The 24,931-nt window shown below is 33.2% G+C and overlaps 3 protein-coding genes across 3 annotated transcripts; 1 reads left to right on the plus strand and 2 right to left on the minus strand.

Moving 5' to 3' along the window:
* Positions 1-6,303: 6,303 nt before the first annotated feature.
* LOC106713081 (zinc finger protein OZF-like) lies at positions 6,304-14,163 on the minus strand. Its single transcript, XM_045685198.1, has 9 exons — positions 13,985-14,163; positions 12,919-13,053; positions 12,320-12,385; positions 11,336-11,439; positions 10,210-10,320; positions 9,358-9,561; positions 8,229-8,340; positions 7,696-7,803; positions 6,304-6,728 (listed from the first exon to the last, which is right to left on the minus strand). The coding sequence occupies exons 1-9, from the start codon at positions 14,126-14,128 to the stop codon at positions 6,546-6,548; spliced, it is 1,167 nt and encodes a 388-aa protein (XP_045541154.1). The 5' UTR covers positions 14,129-14,163; the 3' UTR covers positions 6,304-6,545.
* Positions 14,164-14,556: 393 nt separating this feature from the next.
* Positions 14,557-16,088, plus strand: LOC106711879 (serine/threonine-protein kinase CBK1). Its single transcript, XM_014504298.2, has one exon. It carries the CDS (start codon positions 14,733-14,735, stop codon positions 15,588-15,590), a length of 858 nt encoding a protein of 285 aa, XP_014359784.2. The 5' UTR covers positions 14,557-14,732; the 3' UTR covers positions 15,591-16,088.
* Positions 16,089-18,528: 2,440 nt separating this feature from the next.
* On the minus strand, positions 18,529-24,731 carry LOC106711873 (zinc finger protein OZF-like). Its single transcript, XM_045685347.1, has 7 exons — positions 24,519-24,731; positions 23,738-23,940; positions 23,078-23,185; positions 20,688-20,909; positions 20,500-20,611; positions 19,828-19,932; positions 18,529-18,966 (listed from the first exon to the last, which is right to left on the minus strand). The coding sequence occupies exons 1-7, from the start codon at positions 24,690-24,692 to the stop codon at positions 18,832-18,834; spliced, it is 1,059 nt and encodes a 352-aa protein (XP_045541303.1). The 5' UTR covers positions 24,693-24,731; the 3' UTR covers positions 18,529-18,831.
* Positions 24,732-24,931: the final 200 nt, after the last annotated feature.

The raw sequence follows: 24,931 nt of genomic DNA on the forward strand, positions 1-24,931 counted from the left end.
ACCTACTAACAATTGTGTTGTCCTTTTTCAGTGTCTCATTGATATCATCAGCTACTGGTCATTTGTCACAGCATAGCCGAGCCGATGATTGCAGATGTGTTACCTACCCTCAATCGACGGAAGAGGAGAATGCATCTCCTCCTCCATCAAATCCACTTCCCCTTCCCATCCTTTCCTTATAAGAAAAGGGTAGGAAGGGAAAGAGGACTAAAATTACATCTCCGGCAGCACACTCATCAGACTGTACTTGGAATTACTTCTACTTCACGCATATCTTCTGTAAAGTTGTGGTATTTCACTGAGTAAGGCCAATTTGTGCAACTGATGTTGCTGAAGTCTACCATTGTTACTTACTTACTATAATAACATATACATACCCAGGCCAAAGATGTGTTTTTATCAGAACTATGTTCATCTTCAGATTGTGATGTTATCTTTTCAGTTTTTATTTCACTCTTTATATCAATATCCAAAGAATTATTTACAAAATCATGTTGTAATACTTCATTGTTGACGGCATAATTTATTTCAATGGCTGACATTTCTACATTATGTATCTGTACACTTTTTAGTTCTTTATACTGAAAATAGTTATAAAAATTATTAAATGTATAAATGTATATGGATAAGAATCATCCACTACTCAGGTGAGACTCTAAATGGGGAAGTAGTTCCAAAAAATAATTATGAGGGACGGAAAGTTTTCCTAATATAAAGTGTCTGATTTTGTTTATAAGAGGAGTCTTAAACCTCATCTGTCTATTGCTATACCAGATGGTCAAAAATGCTGAACAAACATCACAAGATTAATGGATGTATGGATGTGTAAGAGGCAAGATAGGTATGTGAAGACCACAACAAATGGAAGTCTATAATATTCTATTTTAGTCCCATGGTACACTGGGTTATGAGTGTGAGATTTGTTATTTAAATAGTCATCTATATATATAAAAGAAAGTCGTGTTAGTTACACTATTTATAACTCAAGAACTGCTGAATCGATTTGACTGAAAATTGGTGGGCATGTAGCTTAGAACCAGGAAACGGACATAGGATAATTTTTACCCCGTTTTCTATTTTTTATTCTGCGCGGACGGAGTCGCGGGTAAAAGCTAGTTTTTTCATAAAAAGAACTTACTTTATCATTCAACATTTGAATCGATTTTTCAACCTGTCGTGTAAAGTTGTCTATCTTTTTTAGAAACTGATGGCAAAAGGTACACACATACATATCTGCATAGTTCACCTAAAAATAGAATATTTAATTGCAGTTGACTGTATATACATCAGGAATGAACAGAGTATTTAATGTTAACAAATAGGTAAAAATTAAGATTTAAAATATACTGTTTTAAACAAAATTCGAACACTTCGAGAGGCTCGATGACTCTATGTAAGGAGTGTACAAGTCTTTTGAGATTTTTATTTAATTATATGTAATATATGAAAAAATAAAACGCTAATTTAAATTGACTAGAAAAGGCTTTCATTAATAAATTATTTGAATTATAATTTACCGTATTTTGTAAGATTTTTGCGAAGAATAATCCATGTTTACATTTGTCTAGTTTAATTAAAGGTCTTTTTGTACTTAAACAACACAGACAAATCATTCGATCTAGGGGATTTTTTATATTATTCATTTTAATAAAGTTTTTAATTCATTTGTGATTTATTATACGACAAAAAACAATACGTATTCTGACTTTTCCTGACTTTTTTCACATTTTCTTGTCACTAGGGATGTTGACATTGAGTGGAAAAATCGATTAGTCAAAAATCGATTTTTCAATTAAATCTTAAAAATTTCAGGTAAAACAGAAATATTTTTCGTAAATTCTAATTGTTATAAAACATTTTATAGAATAAATAAAATTAAGTAAATGTATTAAAACAAAACGACAAACTTGTAGTCTTAGAACGAAAAAAAAATTACAAATATTTTTTTTTAATATTCATTTAAACGATAAAAAATATTAACAATCACAAATATCACAAACTAGCTGTGCTCGTTGACTTCGTCCGCGTGAAATACAGTCTTCGGGTAGCATTATCATTATTTATTTTAGTTATTTTACTTAAAATTATCAAAACATTCTCATAAATTTTACATATTGCAATGTAAATTTCCATCTCCTATTCCCCTATTGTTGTTTTGCTACCTCGAGGGTAAAACTTTTACAAATTTTGAATGTTATATTCAGAGCTGGGCATTAACTCGTTAATCCGTTAATCGTTAATTAACGAAGTTAACATTTTGCTTAACGGATTAACTTTTAAGTTAACTTCAAAAAGTGTTAACGCTTTTGTTAACTTCCGTTAAAAAAGTCCGTTAATCGTTAAATTAGAAACTTGGAGACGTGCTGTCATTTTGTTTAAATTACGTGCCACGCCACGCTCGTAAGTTCAACTATGTTGGGCGACCGTCGGCGACTCGAATGGTGAACGAAAGAGTTGATAATAATTGATATATTGTGAAGTTTGCGTGCAAGTGTGATGCATCAGAGCGTCCGGGAAAGACGTGACCAACAGGACAAAATCAAAAGGAGGTTCGAAATAGCAAATTTCATTACGAGTATATAAAACAAGAGTATGTAATAGCCCACATTCCGAACGCTCTTCGTCCCTGCAATACCCTCCAATCCCTTTTTGAGCAACTGTATCAAAACAATTTTTACTCGTGCGTTCTCTTTCCCAACTGTCAAATAATGTCTATTAAAAAGAAAAAACCAACCACGAAGTTTTTACAAAAAAAATCATTGAAGTTTTTATGATTCATGCAAATATTTCTAAAAAGAAGTTCCTAATTTGTTACAATATCAGATTTAATGATTTGATTCAATGAATTAGGTTAGGTTTCATTTTATTTCATCTCATTAAATTTCATTTTCATTTCATGTCAATAAAAATAATCTACTGAAGACTTGGCCGTTAGGACATAGTTTCCTTTGCCTACCCAGAATGGGTGAAGAAAACAAAAAAATCTCTGTTTGTATTCTTTTACAGTTGGCGCCATTTTTCAAACATTTTAGTTAGTTGAGTTTATTGTGTTTTTATTATTCTATTAAATTGCTTCATTTTTTCGCAACTGTATTTAAATAGTTATTTAGTACACGTGCGGAACTGTCATTACAACATGTTCCAAATGTCAACCCTCACCTTCGACTGCGCCTCGGCTCGGGTAGACATTTGTCGGAACTCTGCAATGACAGGCTTTCCGCACTCGTAATGAAATATACTATAATGCATTCATACTTGTCTCCAATACTAATTTGTTATAGAATGTATAGTCAAATTACTATTTTAAACAAGTGTCACCACAATAACTGTGAAATTAGTATGTATAATTTTGGTATGGTTAACTGTTAACGATTAACTTTAACTTGCGTTAAATTTTCGAAAATTTAACGCTTTAACAATTAACGAAGTTAATTTTTTAATTAACGAATTAACGATTAACGAAGTTAACTTTTCGATTAACTGTGCCCACCTGTGGTTATATTTATTTATATCGAATTAACAGGCTAAATATAAATTTCAAGCTTCTAACTGTAAAATTGATGATACCTCCATATAACTTCCCACCCCCTCTTTCAACCGCTTGCAAACCCATTTTTCTATTTAAAAAGTAGCCTATGTCCTTGCTCAGGGTCTAGATTATCTTTAAACCAAATTTAATTTAAATTGGTTTAGTAGTTTTAGCGTAAAAACGAGACAGACAAAGTTGTTTTCTCATTTAATTTAATACTAGGTGTCGACTGCAACTCCCTCCACGAGTAACTAAAAAAAAGTTATTAGTAGCTTATATGTTCTTTCATACTATGTTCTACTTCTGTGCAAAATGTCATCATCTGTTGAGCCGTTGGGGAGATATCTTCAAACAAAAAACAAAATAGAGAACAGAACAAAGAACAGAGCAAAGAACAGAACAGAACAGAGAACAGTACAAAGAACAGAACAGAGAACAGAACAAAGAACAGAACAAAGAATAGAATAGAGAATAGAACAAAGAACAGAACAGAACACAGAACAGAACAAAGAACAGAACAGAGAATAGAACAAAGAACAGAACAGAACAAAGAACAGAACAGAGAACAGAACAAAGAACAGAACAGAACACAGAACAGAACAAAGAACAGAACAAAGAACAGAACAGAGAATAGAACAAAGAACAGAACAGAACACAGAACAGAACAAAGAACAGAACAGAGAATAGAACAAAGAACAGAACAGAACACAGAACAGAACAAAGAACAGAACAAAGAACAGAACAAAGAATAGAACAGAGAACAGAACAGAACAAAGAACAGAACAGAGAACAGAACAAAGAACAGAACAAAGAACAGAACAGAGAATAGAACAAAGAACAGAACACAGAACAGAACAAAGAACAGAACAAAGAACAGAACAAAGAATAGAACAAAGAACAGAACAGAACACAGAAAAGAACAGAGAACAGAACAAAGAATAGAACAGAGAACAGAACAGAGAATAGAACAAAGAGCAGAACAGAAAAGAGAATAAAGAACAGAACAGAACATGGAACAGAACAAAGAACAGAACAGGACAGAGAACAGAACACAACAAAGAACAGAGAACAGAACACAACAAAGAACAGAGAACAGAACAGAACAAAGAACAGAACAAAAATATATTAAACTGACTTGTTCATGTACAAAATTTTTTAATGAATTTGTAAAAAAAAAAAAAACTATGTTATTACAATTGTAACGTGACATTCGTATGAAAAGTACATTAAATGTGTGCTTGTTCTGATCAATAAAGTTTTAGTGTACAATAACTGTTTTTATTTCTTTATAATGCGAAAACTAAGCCAAATATTTTTAGGCCAATATAGCAAAAAAAGTCAGAAATACTCTTAAACTAATCTTTAATTATCTATTCTAATATTAGGTCCTTACATATGAAATTGGCGTTTTTCGTACTGGCCACTTTAATCACGAATTTCTCCTCTTTGGTAAGGAATTCCAAATTCAAATTTGTACAGCTATAGACTCATGTATTTGTGGTTCGATGACCGTCATTCATTTGTTTTTTTTTTTTTCTGTTTTTTTCTGTTTGCGTCACTCATTTTACAAAATGGAAAACTTAAAATATCGCATTATTTACTAGTACGAGTTCCGCCGTGGCACTAGTGCTGCGGAAACGACTTGAAGGGTGAATGATGTGTATGGCGGTCGTGTTGCAAAAGAAAACACAGTTCGTTTTTGGTTCCAACGTTTTCGTTCTGGAAATTTCGATCTACAGAACAAGCCCCGTGGACGGCCTGAGACTCAAGTTGATAATGAAGAGTTGAAGGCTATTGTGGAAGCGGATCCATCGCAAACCACGTCCGAGTTAGCTGCAGGCTGCGATGTTAGTGATAAAACTGTTTTAATTCACTTGAAGCAAATTGGGAAGATTAAAAAGCTTGAAAGGTGGGTACCTCACGAATTGACTGAAGCAAACCGGCAAACGCGCGTCGACTGTTGCGTTACATTACTAAACCGGCACAATAATGAAGGTATTTTAAACCGAATCATTACCTGTGATGAAAAATGGGTTCTTTACGATAATCGGAAGCGCTCAGCGCAATGGTTGGATCCTGGCCAGCCAGCCAAATCCTGCCCCAAGCGAAAATTAACCCCAAAAAAGTTACTTGTAAGCGTTTGGTGGACTAGTGCCGGTATTGTTCATTACAGTTTTCTCAAATCTGGCCAGACTATTACGGCTAATGTCTATTGTCAGCAATTGCAAACCATGATGGAAAAGCTAGCGGCTAAACAACCTAGGCTGGTCAATCGCTCCACGCCACTGCTGCTTCACGACAACGCTAGACCACACACTGCGCAACAGACGGCTACTAAATTAGAAGAGCTTCAATTGGAAAGTCTAAGACATCCTCCGTACTCCCCGGACCTTGCTCCAACAGATTACCATTTTTTTCGAAATTTGGATAACTTCTTGCAAGGGAAAAAATTCAACTCCGATGGGGCAGTCCAAATCGCCTTCAAAGATTTTATTGATTCCCGTCCGACTGGTGTTTTTAGTAAAGGGATCAATGAACTACCTATGAGATGGCAAAAGTGCATAGAAAATAATGGTTCATACTTTGATTAATTAAATATATTATATTAAAAAATATTCGACTTTTTGTTCCTCCCATACAAAACGCCAATTTCATATGTAAGGACCTAATATTATAAAGACAAAAGATTTATTGATATGTTGAAACTGGTAGTCAATTTTGGGACTTAAAAGGTTTGTGTCATAAAAAAAAACAAAAAAAGTAGATTTCCGTTTTTTTAATTAAACTTCTTGTTTGAATTATACAATTATGTCGACATTTTCTAATCTTTAATAAACAGAAAAAGTTATTTGACCCCGTGATATTGTATACTCTCTCTATAAATTGATAGATCATTTGCTTTGATTTGTTTTGTTCCGACTTGAACGCGTTTGTTGAAATTCCCGCAACAGTCAGCGCGAACAGGCGAGAACATTTGTAGCATGTCTCTTGCGAATTTCTGCCTTTATCTTCTTAACTACGTATTTGGTATCTCACTCTCCATCAACTCTATGCTTCTTCTCTTATTATATATATTATGTACTCTCTTCCTATGTGTATATAAAGATGCGTTCTGTCTAAAAGTACAGCCGCATATCTCACAAGATAAAGGTCTTTCCCCTGTATGGATGAGTTCGTGTTCTCTTAAACCTTTTTTATCCTAAAAAAAAACAGTTATATTCATTGTTTTACAATGTCTAAATACTTATATAGGAACATATATCTCTGTGCAATTTGTGATGTAACATGCATATGTCTGATTAGAAATTCTACTAAATCTAAATTCTAAGGCCCTTCATTCATAAGGCAATGTAAATTTTCGAAACCCAGCGATTTTAGTTGCTAAGCGACTTACGCAATACGCATAGAGGTTACTTAGAGGTCGCACACAACGCGGGTTGTCGACATTTCTATTTCTATCTGTCATGACTAGGGTTGCCAGGTCGCCAAACCTACTAGCCGGACAGACCAGTCAGTTTGGCCGGACATTTAGGTAGAAAGGTACACCCTGTATTATTTAGAATTTTGTATCAGTATTAATAGGTATTCTCGTTTGGTAAATGTAAAAAACCGTTTTTTTTGTCTGGACATGCAATCAAAAAGTCTACCTATGTCCAGCTTTATCCAGACGCTTGGCAACGCTAGTCATGACCAAAGACAATTGCTCGTAACCTGTTTCTCAAGATCCTCATGAGAAAAGTCATTGCAATTTTCAAGATGGCGGAGCTAATACAGTTGACATATAGTCGCTATGCCTCTACTGAATAGACGACTCGGCTTTTATCGTACAACGTCGTGTGCGTCGCGAATACGCGATACTCGCGACATGACTGTACAATATGTTTTAAAATGCGTTGCTTTGTGTACGAAGGACCTTAGTATATATATAACAGAATGCCTAAATTAATGAAAAAGAAGAACGTTAAATTGTATACATGACGGTCATCTCGACATTTCACTTTTTCAGTTATTTTGTGAAAAGGAAATTTTCATTTTGATGACAAATAAGGTTATGTTTGAGAAAAGAGTTTATCAGATAATTTTGGTATTAACGAGATTTCGCGCAATATTAAATTTATCTATGGTTTAGGGTTGGGATTGGAAGATTTTATATAATATTTTCTCACTCTAAACGCTTTGCCACACTGTTGACACATCTTATCACGTGGGTTCTCCTTGAGGCCGTCGTGAGCGCGTCGTATGTGTCGCGTTACGCAGCGACGTGTCGCCAGCGCCTGAGGACATCATCATAACTTGATTATTACATTGCACGATGATAACTTCGTATTTAAAATCATCATCAGCTCACTATACGTCCTCTCTGAGGGTCTCAGAGTCTACCCTAAGTTAGAGATGATTAGGTCATAGTCAACCACAGTCAAGTGCGGGTTGACTTCGCACATATCATTGAATTTCTTCTCAGATATGTGCAGCATCACAATGTTTTCCTTCAAAGTAAGAATATCGGATAAATGTACATATGTTTATCGAAAAACACTTTAGTACATGACGGGATTCGAACCCTGGACGTACAGATTGCAAGTCAAGACGATCTTAAAGACTGGCAACACATCTGTGTTTTTTAAAGCAGTTTTCGAGATACCATCTAACATCCATCCATCTAAACATTCAAATTTACAATATTATTAAGTTAGGTTACCTTGCCGCATTGTGGACATTTGTGTTGAGTCTTGCCCATGTGACGATAGTTAATGTGGTCTCTCAGCTCACCTTTAGACTTGTACCCTTTGTCACACACCGAGCATTTGTATCTATACAAATACTTTATAACGTTATTTGTAAATAAAAAAAAAACTATAATCCCCACTGAAAATACCTCTACAATGAGAATACGTACAGGGGACCTAGCACGAATGTTTATGTTAATCGCATTTGTACTGTTATCGTTAAATATGTTAAAATGGCTGTCGCCCGCGACTATGTCTGCGCAGCTAAAAAAAAACTTAATATGTAGCCTATGTGTTCTTCCATACTATGTTCTACATCTGTGACAAATTTAATCAAGATCTGTGGAGACGTTCCGGAGATATCTTCAAACAAACATACATCTAAACTTTCGCATTTATAATATTAGTAAGAAGTAAGATTAGTTAGATTGGGGCATGTTATGAGGAGGGAAGAATCGCATGTGGCAAAGAGAACGTTAAGTATGAGTGTGGAGGAACACTACTACTGGAGGACGGAAACCTGGTGCACCGACCCTACGTAAATGGGACAAGGTCAAGGAGATGATGAATAAGAAGTAAGATTAGTATGGAATTTTTGTTGTATTTTACGCAATTCGACGAAAAGCTTTACGTTGGCGCTGCACTAATTTTGTCGATAATGATACGATGACGATTGTCACAAAATTCGTGCTAGGGCCCACTGTTTACAAAATTCGCTAGAAACATTAAACTCCTAAGTAAAAATTATTCGTACGCTTTAAAAACGAAAAAAAACTTGAGAGGTGTGTTGGGACACCCGGATGGAACGAAGTTCCTTTCTATTAATTAGTGAAGGAACCAATGTTTATTCTATGAATAAAAAACTTAAGTCTTCACAAGAAGTACATTTTATTTCTATGAATTTTCGTTATATATTGTCACGTCGTTGCCATGGTGAAGTGGCGCTCATTCGTCGTTAACATACTTACTATAGCAAAAAGTGTCGTGACAACTTTTCGTAAGAATTTTTTCCGTCTAGCCCCCTTTCACAACGCACGATAAGGAACTTCGTTCCAATATAAATTTTGATCAATACAAAAAGGGGTCTACGGAAATACTTACTTGTTTATATCAATAACAGCGTGTGTTTTCGTATATTTGAGATGATGTTCGTACGACGCTCGACTTGCGAATGTCTTCACGCAGAGCGCACACGCGTACGTATTTCGGGGCGCGTGAGTACGCGCATGCGCTCGCGACAGATCCGTGCGTACAAGTTTATGACATATCGTACATTCGATACGAGGCTGTGGTGATGTGTGCGTACTATATAGGACAAGATATTGTTTTTTTTTTTAATATTAAACTTATAGTGGTCCCCAACGATTACGTCTGTGCGAAATTATGCTAAATTTCACCGTGATCCGTTTGCAGACCTTCTAAAAAACCATCCCACCATTCATTGAAATATTCGCATTTATAATATTAGTAAAACTAGTGTTCACCCGCGAATTCGCAGCACAGAAATACTAAAGCCTATAACATGTCTGTGTGCATCAGCTACCTTCCCGTTGACGTCCAATAAATCTTACCCGGAACACACGCAAAGCGGACAAACATACAGACCGAAAAAAAAATAGTTTTTAATTACGTAAATACATAATGTGTACGAAATATGAAGGTTTTTTTTTTTAATGTTACATATAAACATTCCAATTTTTAGGCGACTTTTTTATATGTGTTACCACGATGTTACGCCCCTGGTGCTACGATTTTGATAAAAAATATTTGAATCGAAAGGTAGTTCTTGCAGATGGGTCCCATTTAGATTTTTTTATATGAAGATCAATGACATGACTTGGACAAACTATAGACTAGTGGTCGCCCATTGGACGAAATTCGAAGCACTTTTGAGTCTGTTATGTTAATCAGTTCGCGAGTTTTCTTTAAAATAGGTATTAAGTTATAACTTACAGCTGATGTCTTGTTAGGTTATTTCTGAAGGGAAATCTCTTCCCGCAAATCGTACATTCAAAACCTTCCCTATGAGATCGTTGTACATGAATCCATCTTGATTTCTTTGTACTAAAAGAAAGAAGTTTCGTAATAGATTTCAAATAGGGAAGAATTGCATGTGACAATGAGAACGTTACGTGTGAGCGTGGAAGGGGTACACCGGTAGAGGTAGGCTTAGGAAGATCGATGGCTGTTACGAATAAGGGTCAATGTGCAAATTGACAACTTTTCAGGAGAGGCTCTCAAAGTTTCGACCCTTTATTTTAGCTAAAAAATAACATTTACAAATGTAAATGTGTATTTATGTTTAGTGCGTGTTAACTAAACTAAGAGGTAGCTTTTAATATAAAAAAGTAAAAATAATCAATTTGTTACTTTGGCCCTTATACATAGCACCCATCGAGATATAGATGGATTGCGTGAAAGGTGACATGATCAAGAAGGGGGTGACAGTGGAGATGAAGGCAGACAGATTAATTTGGAGGACGGAATGCACCATACGTAAGAGGGAAAGGTTCAGGGCGATTATAAATTTATAAATAAACTAGCTGTCGCCCGCGAATCCGTCCGCGCGCAGTTAAAAAAAAAAAGAGATGAAAAATAGATGTTGGCCGATTCTCAGACCTACTCAATATGCTCACAAAATTTCATGAGAATCGGTCAAGCCGTTTCGGAAGAGTACGGTGACGAAAACTGTGACACGAGAATTTTATATATTAGACAAGTTTGACTATAAAATACGTTGTCACATTGACTTGAACCGTTGAGTTAAGGCTCAACAATTAAATTGGTAGTCATTTTGATTGGTCTGTCAGTTAATTCACCGGCTAATTTATTTGATGAGCCGCAGCTCAACGGTTCAAGTCAATGTGAGTTGAACTTTTGAGTCGATTCAGAGCTGATTTACACACGTTTAGTACATAATATATATGTGCAAAGCCTAGCTATAGTTTTCAGATATCGTTAGGTTTTGCTGATTGCAGTAGAATACGGGGGGGGGGGAGGGAACAGATGATCTTGAGCTTCCATGATATTTGAAATGAACTATAACAATAGAAATTAATAGATAATAATATGTACTCACTCAAAATACTGGTTACATTCGCTACACAAAAAACCGAACGGTGTCGGTTTATCAGTCATCGTTTTATTACGTCTCGGTTTCGAACCAGGTTTCTTTATTATTCTCTGTAAATAACTATTGTATATGTTAATGGTTATGAAAATTAAAAATATATATCGAGGGGTGAAAGGCTATTTGTTTTAAGCGACATTTTTTGCGATATTGACTTATATATATACAGTCAAAACCGTTTATGGCGACATCGTTTAGAACAACATACCGGTTAAATTGACCAAAATCAAAGGTCCTGGCTGAATGTTATATACATATCTTTCCTATTAATACCTGTCACCGGTTGTAACAACTATCGGTTTTTACGACTCAATATGAGTAGTCCCTTCGATGTCGTTATAACAGATTTTGACTGTATATATATATATATATATATATATATATATATATATATATTCAGAATCAGAATAAATTCCCTAATAATCTGTAACCGAAAGTATTAGACAGAGATAAAAGATTGTTATAAATTGCAGTTGTTAGTTTTTTTAATATGCCCTATTTTTTTCTCGTCTCTTTCCATGACTCTCGCTTAATCAGGTTACTCTGTATTTTATTCACCTTATTATGATTTTCTATTTTATGTCTGTCCAAATCAATTTCAACTTTAAATCCTTGTAAACACAATTCACATTTAAATGGCGTATCTATATAATCCACAGTTATATTATCAATAATTTCTTTTTCACTTTTCACTGTTTGATATTGTACTTTATTACTCTTTTGTGAAGGTTCATTTTCAATTGATTCTTTCGTTAGTTTATCTTTTTCTGATTTTTTACTTTTCGTTCTTTTCAAAGTATATTTTTCAATATGTTGTTTATAATTGTTATATTCTGATAAAGGAATGTCATCAAAATCACTGTTTGCTTCAATTTTAACTTCTTCTACACCACAATCTATAAAATTATCAAATATATGTTTATCTTCTATATATGTAAATGTGTAGTCATATGTTTTTTTTAATGTATGAGTTAGTTTTGATAGCATTTTTATAGCTTTCTGAAATAGAAATTGAATTTTGTATCAGACTAGCTTAAAAAAAAGTAATAAGTAGCCTATATGTTAGATATAGATCATAATCAGGACAAACATATAGGCTACTTATTACGTTTTTTTAAGCTAGTCAGCTAATCTATTTGTCTGTTAGGCATACATATATAACATAAAGAATAGGCTATATAAATGATGGCTATATACATATAACTGATGCAATTTGGCGTAGACCAAATCTATTGGGCTCTTCAAGAGATACCTTCAAACAAACATCTATAAATACATCCATCCAAACATACTCATTTATAATTAGAAAGATTTTTAAAAATATATATCTGATCTTACTAATATTATAAATGCGAATGTTTAGATGGATGTTTGTTTGAAGGTATCTCCGGAACGGCTCAACAGATCTTGATGAAATATGGCATAGATGTAGAACACAGTCTGGAAGAACACATAGACTACTTATTAATTTATTTTTTTTATCCACTAAGAAGAAATCGCGGTATACAGCTAGTAAGTCTATAAAAACTTACATATTGTCCTTCAACTAGGCATGTCAGATGTCTCTGTGCGATACAAGCCTGTCTTCTAAAGTCACATATCCTTCTCATTATTGCATCACACTCCCAGCAGATGTACAAACTTGCACCATGTCTGTGAAAGCCTTCCTGCAATTCATCAATAATTTGAACGCAATTACAAACAAAACAAACACTGTACAGTGGACTTTAAATATGCAAGAGTCTATTTTAAGCAATATCTTTCTCGCTTATAGAGGTTTTTCTCTTACTTGAGTTTCTCGCTTATGGAGGTAAACGAACTTTTAACAGTGGTAGATCCCACAACAATAATATTTGTTGGATGCAAGGATTGGCCGGGTCGACCGGTGCAATACCACGACCACACAGAAGGCAGGCGTTAATTGGAAGCAATTCCGCGTTTCGTCTGATGAGTGTGGTACCGGAAGCCTAATTTTAGTCCTCTTTCCCTTCCCACCATTATCTTATTAAGAAAGGATGGGAAAGGGAAGTGGATTTGGCGGAAGAGGGGACTCAGGAAGGAGAAATATCCTCTTTCTATGCGTCCCCTTCTCCATCAATTAAAAATAAGCAACGCATATACATTTGTGGTTGCCTCGCTATTGCGGCGAATCCAGGTGATATAAAAAAACTGAAGAATGACTTCATTTATGGAGGCTTCTCGCTTATCCAGGTTCGACTGTATTTTTATCTATGTATATGGAATTAGAAATCTTGATGTAGTACATAAACTTCAGACTTGTACATGTCCTGGGTTCAATTCCTGCGATGGAATAATATTCTATTTGATTTTCTTATATTTTCATTTATCCACAGTTCTTACGATGAATAATTGCTATGCAACCTGCACATATCTTGTATGTTTGTGCATGCTCAGAGCAGTTGAAGCATGTTGACTGAGACCTGGTTTTACTTAGGGCAAGCTACATTAGGCACTTATATGCAATACTTTTGGAACTATATCCATACTCGATTACAGTCGTATATATTTGATTTTTCAAATATACTTCAATACCCTTTAAAAACAGTTTATAGTGTACAGTGTATAAATGATAATTACCCTAAAGGCTTCAGAATCGGATGATAATAACCAATACAAGTTGTTAACACCATTATTAATTCTACACAATTGAAATAATTTTCTGTCTTCACATAAACATGTACAACATAACTTTTTTAATAAAGTCTCTGAATTATCATCCATCTTAACTCTATATTTCTAATGTTTTCTGAATAACAAGTTTAGTATCTTCTCAACTGATAAGTTATACACAAGCCACATGTATTTGACACTAATAGTTAATTATCTAAATCTAAATGATTAATACAATTGAAAATATTTTTAAACGAAACATAAAACTCTTTATTTACAAATATTAAACTGACATTGACAGAGGAATGAAAATGAAGGACAGAGAAAAGATAATTTTGGGACGTTAACAATTATATTAATAAAAACGTGTGTCAAGCAAATAAATTTTAAACAAATTAATCTTACAGAATTTTTCAAGTCTATTTCACTTAGAACATTATTCTAAATCTAAACTTATCATTTTCTTTCGACAAATAAACGATTTAAAAGAATAAAGTCGATGCTGTGATTGCAATTACGGTGCAAGTGAGCCAGGCAACACTATTCCTTCCGTCTATTATGTGTACAAATGGCGGCCACTTTTCTTGTAAAGCAATTATTGTATTCAAATAAACAAATATTCTGTGATATGGATACGCACAAAGTGGTTTGTGGTGTAACATTGTAATGTAAAAGTGTTCTATTGTTCTAATTAAACTTATAATAAGCATAAAACATGGAAAACCATATGCACGAAGTTCCAATTTTGAATCAGCACGAAGTACCGATTTTGAATCCGCATATGAATTCTATGGTAATACCTCAGCAGCAACCGCAACAACAACAACCACAGCAGCAACAGAATCACCAACAACCACCACAACAAAACCTCCAACAACAACAACAACAACAAAACCATCAACAACAACCGTCTAATAACCAAATTAACCATCAAACGAACCCTGAAGCACCTACAGCAGTCACCGATGACCTAAAACCTAAGTTAGAAAAGAAGAAAAAGGAAGCAATAGATGGACAAGCGAGAGAAATAATATTTAAAGTGATAAAATTCTTTGAAAGTGAAAAACAAAACAGAGGTTATGCATATCCCGTAGATAACGTTGTAAAACGCGCTTGCGCTGCTACTGGACTATCAGAGAGCACAATAAAAAGAATAAAAAGGGACGGATTACGCGCCGAGGCGACCCACACTAAAATGACAGGACCTAAGAAGAAAAGAGTGAGAAAAACTAAAGTTCAGCTAGACTATTTCCAATTGTGCGCTTTAAGAGGTATCGTGAACAGTTACGGAAGTAGAAAAGAGGTACCTACATTAGGTAAGATATTAGCTGCTGCGAAACACGAATTAAACTACAGAGGAGGTAAGGAATCTCTTAGATTGATATTATTAAATAAATTGGGGATCAAATTTAAGAAATGTGAAAAGAAAAATAAGAAACCTCCTGAACAAAATGTGCTACCGATGCAACAGTTACCAAATGTGATACATCCACCTATGCAGCAAGTTAAGCCAGTTGAAAGTCAGTATATGTACAATAATATGATGCCACAAGTGCCCCCAGTTTCGTATTAACATTAAGTGTCGGTATCAAGCTAGATAGTCACATTTGATTAGCAATATCACTAGTGAAATTGACTGAATTGCCACCATTCTATTTTTTCTTATCTCACCGCTCACCTCATCTATCAAGCCGTAGTAACTCAATTCACTCTCTTCTTATGCATATTCTCTTCTACAATATTAGTCATGGGTAATTCAACTTAAATTGACCTATAGATCAGTTCACAGTTTGCATTAGTCAGCTCAATTTGCACCTGCATAGAGTTATGTCTGTCACTCACATGCTGGTTCATGGATTATTGGCTCGCATAGTTATAGTAAATCATGTTGAATGCTGAGCTGCCATGGAGTTGGTTCAATGGTTTAAGCTATATTAGCTGAACTGATGTATAAGTTCAGATTTGGTTTACACTGGCTACATGCAATAAATACTTGCTTAGGACTTCCCCTGTCCTTGTAGCCCATCTATGTTCAATATGTATGAAGCATACATACATATTGAAAGTAAGTAAACATTTTTCACTTTTCTAGTAGCGATATCATTAATCAAATGTCACTTCTAAAGGTGCTCGAGTTCATTAACACAAAGAAAATTGTAGTGGCCTGGACTATTATAAATATTAATGTTTGCTAGAGGTGATAGAGGTACAATTAAACAATTAAAGACTTGAAATTCGTGTGTAATATACAAATCGTCCCTTAGCTAACATCACCACATATATCATTTTTATCAAATTTACAGCAGACAAAAAAAACTGTATTTAAAACGAATTGGTGGATTATTTTTTTAGTAATTTCTTAATAAATATGCTATTTAGCAGTTAAGAAATAATTATTTCTTTAGTTTTTGTCGATTTACTCTATTTTAACCTTTTTACCTTTCAATTATCATATGACCAATGGTTAGACATGGCATGAGCAGCTCCATCTAATGTCATTAAAATGTGAAAACTGTCAATTTCCGACTTGAGGGATGTTGTAAGCTAAGGGATGAAATTAAATTATATAGTTTAAAGGTGGTATTGATTTATTTTCTTGATAATACAACTGTATATATAAACTATGGTGGCTAAAGTAAGAATGAATTAGGGATATTTTGTTGATGATCCAAAATCCGGTGGTGAAAGAAAATCCAGTGATTTATATGTAAAACTTATGTTGTGTCCTGGAGTGAACGTAGGCAGTTGTAGCCTAAACAAGAATATAAAAATTCTTGCCTGAGGGTGTATGAGAGGTAAAGTTCCTGACACCATCACAAATTATACAACAAGATAATAATGTTAATATTTAAGGATTGAATCATTTGAAATTATTTGTAAATATAGTGTAAGCTTGAGTTTGCACTGCTGAAACATTTACATGAAAACACGGTTGGTAAGGTACCTCTTCATATATTACTGTTTTACACTACAGTAATATATATTAACATAATGTTTTTATGTGAATTTTTCAGCATTGCCAACTTAAGGTCCGTTCACACAAAAGGTATTGGAGGGCAGAACTGATTTTGTTTGCAAATTTTTTTATTTTTACATTTTACTCCGTAATATTAAACCTTCAAAGAGCACCTGTTTGGCTCCGTGCAGATCTGCTTTTAACAGTGATTCCAGCCAGTCTCCTAATGTATAAATCCGGTCCTGTGAATCCATTTGGTTGCCTCAAATTTATAAATCCGCGCCAGTTTGTGTGAACGAACCCTTATAGTAAGAATTTTTTATTCAAGAAAGTAGCTTTAAATTAAATATAAGTTTATATTAAAAGAATACTAGCATAAAAATATTGATAACTATAGTTATTCTGAGTTTTATAACTCAGTAACAAATGCAAATAAATGTTGATTAGGAGTTTTGCAAGGCATTTTTATATACTACATATAATATGTTGCAGTTTTGTATAAGAGTAACTAATTATAGAACTGTGTTGTGCTGAATTTTATTACATACATATGGTCATATCTTACATACCCTTTAACAACAGAGATAGCAATATTCATTTAATTAATACAAGTCACTGCAGTTCATTTTTACACTATTTATTCTAACCTGGATAAGCGAGAATCTTGGACCGCGTAATTTCTCGCTTATAGAGGTTTCTAACCAGAGTTCTCGCTTATGAAGGTTGTTTATTAAGACCGGACAATGACTTGCTTATATAGGTTTCTCGCTTGTCCAGATTCTGTTAAATGTATTTTCAAAATAAAATAGCATAATGCAGTAAATTTTGTTTTGTGAGTAGCTTGTATCAGGATAAAAAATTGCCAATTTATATGATGTAGGGGTTTGCCTATTTTCTGATAGAACTAACCACGATAGTAGTCGCTCACCGGCTCAGATATCCTTGTTTCAGATGTTTTATACAGCTTAATTTATCAAACATAAACTCTGTTAAGTGAAAACTCAAATTTAAGACATATCATTTTGGTATAAGCTCTAAAAAATGTGAGTAAATGAGTTTGTTATATAATTGTTGTTTTAATACAATGTTTAAAAATTTAGTTAAATAACCAATTCTTTGTCATTTATCACTGAACCATAGGCAATCCAGTCTGAAATACATTCAATAAGCGATAAACTTCCATAAGCGAGAGTCATTGTCCGGTCTCGACGGACAACCTTTATAAGCAAGAAAAAAAACCCTTGGACTCTCTCGCTTATCCTGTTTCGACTGTATATGTCTCAACTTTAAAGTATTTCAGAATTGAATATTTAGGGAAAGATCAATAGATAGATTACATGTATTTGTCTATCTGCTTATAGGCTTTTTGAAAGACAAAAAAATATAGACGCTGATATAAAGAGAAAATTCTGATTATGTGCTAATATATAATTTTTAAATAATATAAATAAAAAATATATAATAAGGCTGAATTAATGTATGTATAATAATTATATGGAAAATTGAATAAAACTATTCTTTAATTTATAAATGACTTTATTTTATACCAGCTGTCGCCCGCGACTCCGTCTACGCGGAATTTAAAAAGAAAGTAATAAGTAGCCTATGGATTCATCCGGACTATATTCTTTTTCTGTGCCAAATTTCATCAAGATCCGCCCCCACTGCCCTCAGTAAAACTAGGCTTCAGTCAACTCGACCCCCACTGTCCTTAGTAAAACTAGGCCTCAGTCAACACTACCCCGAATATCGTACAACTGTCATAAGAGCAAACAAGTATGTTGCTATAAGTTTTCAACTTTATTACATTGTAAGAGTCAAATTTCACCCAAATGATTGGAACCCTTTTGTACTCATTTCATACGTCTTTGTGATGTTTTTTTTCGTGGTAAATTTTGGCTGTTTTTTGTGCGAAAGCTGACGGGCAATATGAACATTGAAATGGTTTTTCTCCCGTATGCGTTCGTTTATGATTGTTGAGAATTCTGTTTGTCTGAAAATTGAATACATTTTAATCGATATGACTTTACGTATAGCAGGACCAATTTAATAGGTAACATTTGACATCTATCTATTTAAAAACATCGATTTAAATTATTCGATATGGACTTAAAACATATGTGAGTCGAATTCAGTTTTATGAAAAATCGATTTTGGAACGAAGTTCCTTATCGCGCGTTGTGAAAGGGGGCTAGACGGAAAAAATTCTTACGAAAAGTTGTCACGACACTTTTTGCTATAGTAAGTATGTTAACGACGAATGAGCGCTACTTCACCATGGCAACGACGTCACAATATATAACGAAAATTCATAGAAATAAAATGTACTTCTTGTGAAGACTTAAGTTTTTTATTCATAGAATAAACATTGGTTCCTTCACTAAATAATTGAAAGGAACTTCGTTCCATCCGGGTGTCCCTCACCTCTCAAGTTTTTTTTTTTCGTAACATCCCTAGTGTTTAAAAAGAAAGAGTTCACTGACGTAACATTGTAACGACGTTCAATTGATATGATTGCAACAGTTGTATAATCAAAATTTAAAAACATTTAATCAATTGTGAAGTTTTACCTTAAAAAAAAACACAAAAACAATATTTTATGATCGCCGGCGCCGTTACAAGGTTGTTAAATTTTGATGCAGTGTCAAATGTGACCAATTAAATGATTTCAGAACTATTCCATCTCGAATTGTTATAATTGAATTCACTCCCATCTGATGTGTACATATTAATTTTCAAAATAAATAATTTCTTAACTTTATATAAAGAAAAAATTAACACAACAATAAAAAAAAAAGAAAATAATTACAAACCATATAAAATAAAAAAACAAATAAATTATAGAATAACTTACATTAAAACCTTTTCCACAAATATCACATATCTTATTTTTGGGCGGATATTTCCTCTCGTGGACACTCTTTCTATGGGTACGTAGAGAATATCCAGATATGAAATACTGAAATAATATAATACTACCGTTAAATTGTAAACTACGTCAATTTACTACCTGACCAGTAACAAAGTAAATGATAATTGTAATGATTATGAATCTGCATTGGTTTATTTCAAAGACAACATATTAGACGGAATAAAGCTTTAAAAACTTTACCACTGGTAAAGATTCGGTCAGAGTATGTTCGGAAAGAGAATAGACTATGTGTTCTTCTAGACCAGTGATTGTCAAACTTATTTCTTTCACCGCCCCCTTTGAAAATCAATTATATTTCAGAGCCCCCAAATTTTTATTCAACCCTAAAACTTAAAAACCACAATTTCATTACTTTAATTAATTTCAATTCCCTCTATTTTTTGGGCCCCTTATCGCCCCCTTCTAGGTTTCAAACGCCCCCAAGGGGGCGTTATCGCCCACTTTGGGAAACACTGTTCTAGACTATGTTCTACATCTGTGACAAATTTCATCAAGATCTGTTGAGTCATTCCGGAGATATCTTCATACATACATCCATCTAAACATTCGCATTTATAACATTAGTAAGATAAGTAAGAAGTGCTTCTTAATTACCTTATTACATATCTCACAATAATGTTTTGATTCCTTCATATGTACCAATTTGTAGTGATTTTTCATATAAATTTTTCTACTAAAAGTTTTCCCACAATCAGGACAAGGGATACTGGAAAGATGTAACAATTTGAGATACAAATTAAATTGACTAGCATTAATTCATATCTCCACAGAGTTATACATACCAGACATGTACAGGTGGATTATGTAAGACTGAATTTCTCAGATGAGTTTGATATTTCTCAATACTTTCATATTGTTTATTACATTCAACGCAATAAGATAATTCAGGTGCATTACCATCAAAATGTTTATCAGGACGGCAAATACGTTTATGAGCACCTAAAGCTTGTGTGGATTTACAAACTTGACCGCAAATATCACATTTTTTAGGTAAATGTTTATTTCTGTTGAAAATTTAAGATAATATTGTATTTTAAGGTTTACTTAGAACGAAAATGACATTTTTTATTAACAGTTGTAGATGCAAGCAACATATGTTGCAGGAATTGGTTGATCTGTGTAATTCTACGATCTCACAGAAGACAGACTTCAAATGGAAGTAATTCCGCGTTTCAACTGATGAGTGTGATGCTGGAGAACTCATTTAGGTCCTCTTCCCCTTTCCACTCCTTATGAGAAAAGGATGGGAATGGGATAGGGATTTTTGGGAGGAGGAGTAGTAATGGCAAATATTCTAATAGTCTAAGATCCCGCTGCAGGATTGGTGTGCTCATCGACTTTTTGTTTAAAACCAAATTTTTATGTTTATTTATAGTTAAGAGAATATATATTTACTAGAGTGCCTATCAAAATTTGGCCGCCATTATTTTTAAAAAAATTATTTTTAATTGATTTTTGGTAAAAAATTTCGTTTATTTATTTTTTAAATAAAATAACGTCTACATAACGGTAATTAATATCAAGATTGTAAAAAATCACGGTTGCCGTTGCGCACCTGGCCGCACCTCTTTGCAGCCAGGTGTACACAGGTATGATTTCGATAAATTTATACGTTTATAACCTACTAGCTTTTTCCCGCGACTCCGTCCGCGCGGAATTAAAAAAAAAAACGGGGTAAAAATTATCCTATGTCCTATTCCTGGTTCTAAGCTACCTGCTCACCAATTTTCAGTCAAATCGATTCAGCCGTTCTTGAGTTATAAATGGTGTAACTAACACAACTTTCTTTTATATACATAGATTTTTATTAATTATATGTCAAATTAAAGCTAATTTATTTCTATTAATTATCATATAAAGTTGCTCAATTAAATCTGGCCGCAAATAAGGGTTACTGGCTGTTAAAGATAATAAATATTTAAGGTAGAGTGAAAGAGAGTTAGCGCGTAACATCATTTGTCAGACGAGGACAGCGATTGCCGGCTGTGCGACGCTTTTAAGCCATTGCGCATGCGTCGAATGTTAGTGTTCTCAACTGAACAGATGCGGCATTTTTATTCTAACATAAAAACCACGCTGTTTTGGAGTTCGTAATAAACAATGTTTTATATTTACATTGTTATTTTTCTTTTACTTAAGTCACCTTGGTTTTATTTTTTAAATTAATATTAAATATCGACGTTCTAATTAGCAAATTATCTAACTCCTTTTTAGAGAATCTTTTATTTGTACGAAAAAAACAATTACTTCAAAATTTATTATCATTTTAAAAAACCATTTAAAATTATTTATATCTAATAGAGATATAATATTTAAGTTTGAATCATTCAAATAATTTGTAATTGGATTATTGCTTCATCAAAATGTTAAAAAAATCACCCTCTAAAAAATAAGAAGTTAGACAAATTCCTAACTAGACCGTCGATATATCAAATCAATATTAATTTTTTGTTGCAATTTTTAAATTTGTCGTTTTGAAAAAAATTACATATTTTTTGGAGTATTTATTATAAGTCGTCTCTATTACTCCCCGGTGGTTGAGAACACTAACATTCGACGCATGCGCAATGGCTTAAAAGCGTCGCACAGCCGGCAATCGCTGTCCTCGTCTGACAAATGATGTTACACGCTAACTCTCTTTCACTCTACCTTAAATATTTATTATCTTTAACAGCCAGTAACCCTTATTTGCGGCCAGATTTAATTGAGCAACTTTATATGATAATTAATAGAAAAAAATTAGCTTTAATTTGACATATAATTAATAAAAAAAGGTTATAAACGTATAAATTTATCGAAATCATACCTGTTTACACCTGGCTGCAAAGAGGTGCGGCCAGGTGCGCAACGGCAACCGTGATTTTTTACAATCTTGATATTAATTACCGTTATGTAGACGTTATTTTATTTAAAAAATAAATAAACGAAATTTTTTACCAAAAATCAATTAAAAATAATTTTTTTAAAAATAATGGCGGCCAAATTTTGATAGGCACCCTAGTAAATATATATTCTCTTAACTATAAATAAACATAAAAATTTGGTTTTAAACAAAAAGTCGATGAGCACACCAACCCTGCAGCGGGATCTCGTACTATAAGCAACTTTTTAGCTTATTACAGATTTTAGAGATATAAGAATGAAAATGAAAAAAAAAAAAATTGCTACGTACATCATATGTTCCTCTAGACGTTTTTTCCTTTTGTACGTTTTCCCGCAATGATCACATATGCTAATATTATGAGCCTCATTATAATGAACAAATATGTCCCTTCCCGTGCTAAAATACTATTTTCATTATTGTACAAGTAAATACAAACAATAAATAAATTCTCGCTTATAAAGGTTTCTCTGTAAATTAAGTTTCTCGCTTATGGAGGTTAATCATAGGAACTAGAGAATGAATCTCACATATAAAGGTTTCTTGTTGCCATGTATAATACAAGCTACTCTAATTTTAGAATGTCATATTAATTTATATCACAATTTTTAAAAAGTAAATAAAAAGTTAATTACAGCCACAGCTCTCGCTTATAGAGGTTTCTCGCTTATCCGTTATGATTAACTTTTGCAGTTATTTCGTAAAAAATTGTGATACAAAAGTGAATTAATATTATACGATAAGGAAAGCTAATGTCAGATAGTAAAAAAATAAATATTTTTCACCCATATGTATGTGAGATTGTATGTCTGTAAGTTCCATTATGATCTATAGCCTAAAGCCTATAGCCACAATACTGAACAGATTTCGACGAGTGAGATGTCATTTGTGTCATTCATTCACCGAGTGTGTTAGTTTTTTTTTAATTAATAGCTTTTTTTCCATACTTACTAAAAGTCTTTCTCGCACTCCAAACATTGGAAAATATATTGGTGTCTTTGTATCAAATGTCGCATTATTTGAACTTCAGTTACGGACGCGTTTGGACATAAAAGACACTTGTACATCTTATGTGTCTGCCAATGGTCATGTAACTCGGATATATTATTACTTTTAAAATAAATACATTCACAACATTTATACGGCCCTTTTACCTGTACAACCAAAAGAAAGATTGAATTTTTTAAGCAAAAGAACAACAAAACCTAAAAAAGTCACAAACTTTATTCCATAGATCACTTTTAGAATGTTTGTGGTTTCAGGTAATTTCATATTTTTGAATAACTTCACCTTGTAAACCTACAACCCGACCCCTTGCGGGGTCATCATTGGACGCTAAGGGGTCTATGTCTAATATATTAATTATTTTTCAATTATTTGGTTAAAATTCTGACGTAAAGTGAATCAATATGGTAATGTAGATAGATAATGTGCTATATAAAGTGTAACCTGGATAAGTAAGACTTCAAAGAGATCACTGTATTTTTCTCGCTTATAGAGGTTTCCCTCAAACCAAAGTTTCTCGCTCATGGAGGTCTTCATTAGAAACCGGACAAATACCCTTAGTTATACAGGTTTCTAGCTTATCCAGGTTTAACTGTATATGAGGAAAAGTGTCTTTATTCAAAAGATTTCGTAATTTATAATTTTTACAGTAATGTATGAATTTGTCAAGTTTTTAAAATAATAATATTTAAACTTTGGATTATAAATAAAGATTAAATATACGTACCGGAAAATGTTTCAAAGTTTTATGTCTTCGTAGATCAATTTCTCTTTTGAACATTATGTTACATAATCTACATTTATTTTTAGGTTTTCCAGAGTATTTAATAGACAATCTTCTATCCAAAATTTCTTCTATAACTTTTTCATTAACATCATTTATAACATAAAACCTTTCCATGTTCGTAGTATTTTTTGTAATCAGTTCCCTTTTTTTATATCTACACGGTCTTTGTTCAGGAATTGTTTTCTTTTTTTTCTTTTCAATTTGTAAATTCTCTTCTGGAGATTTATTATTAATTTCTTCATCACTAATATCATCATCAAATACTTTATCTTCTAAATCTGATTCATTGATTTTTGATATTTCTATTTCTATCTTTTTTTTTCTTTTATTCGATTTTTTTCTATCAACTTCTT

The sequence above is a fragment of the Papilio machaon genome, chromosome 29 (genome assembly GCF_912999745.1).
Source record: "Papilio machaon chromosome 29, ilPapMach1.1, whole genome shotgun sequence".
Lineage (NCBI taxonomy): Eukaryota > Metazoa > Arthropoda > Insecta > Lepidoptera > Papilionidae > Papilio > Papilio machaon.

Excerpts from the sequence above, each read along its gene's own strand:
- LOC106713081 (XM_045685198.1), bottom strand. The coding sequence starts at position 14,128 with ATGGATGATAATTCAGAGACTTTATTAAAAAAGTTATGTTGTACATGT. Across the intron at positions 10,321-11,335 it reads GAATGTAACCAGTATTTTGA|TACAAAGAAATCAAGATGGA; the intron begins GTGAGTACATAT and ends TCTTTCTTTTAG. Across the intron at positions 8,341-9,357 it reads GCTGTTATTGATATAAACAA|ATACAAATGCTCGGTGTGTG; the intron begins GTAAGTATTTCC and ends GTATTTGTATAG.
- LOC106711879 (XM_014504298.2), top strand. The coding sequence starts at position 14,733 with ATGGAAAACCATATGCACGAAGTTCCAATTTTGAATCAGCACGAAGTA.
- LOC106711873 (XM_045685347.1), bottom strand. The coding sequence starts at position 24,692 with ATGGAAAGGTTTTATGTTATAAATGATGTTAATGAAAAAGTTATAGAA. Across the intron at positions 20,910-23,077 it reads CGTCTAGAGGAACATATGAT|AAATAAACATTTACCTAAAA; the intron begins GTACGTAGCAAT and ends AATTTTCAACAG. Across the intron at positions 19,933-20,499 it reads ATTGTGAGATATGTAATAAG|TATTTCATATCTGGATATTC; the intron begins GTAATTAAGAAG and ends ATATTATTTCAG.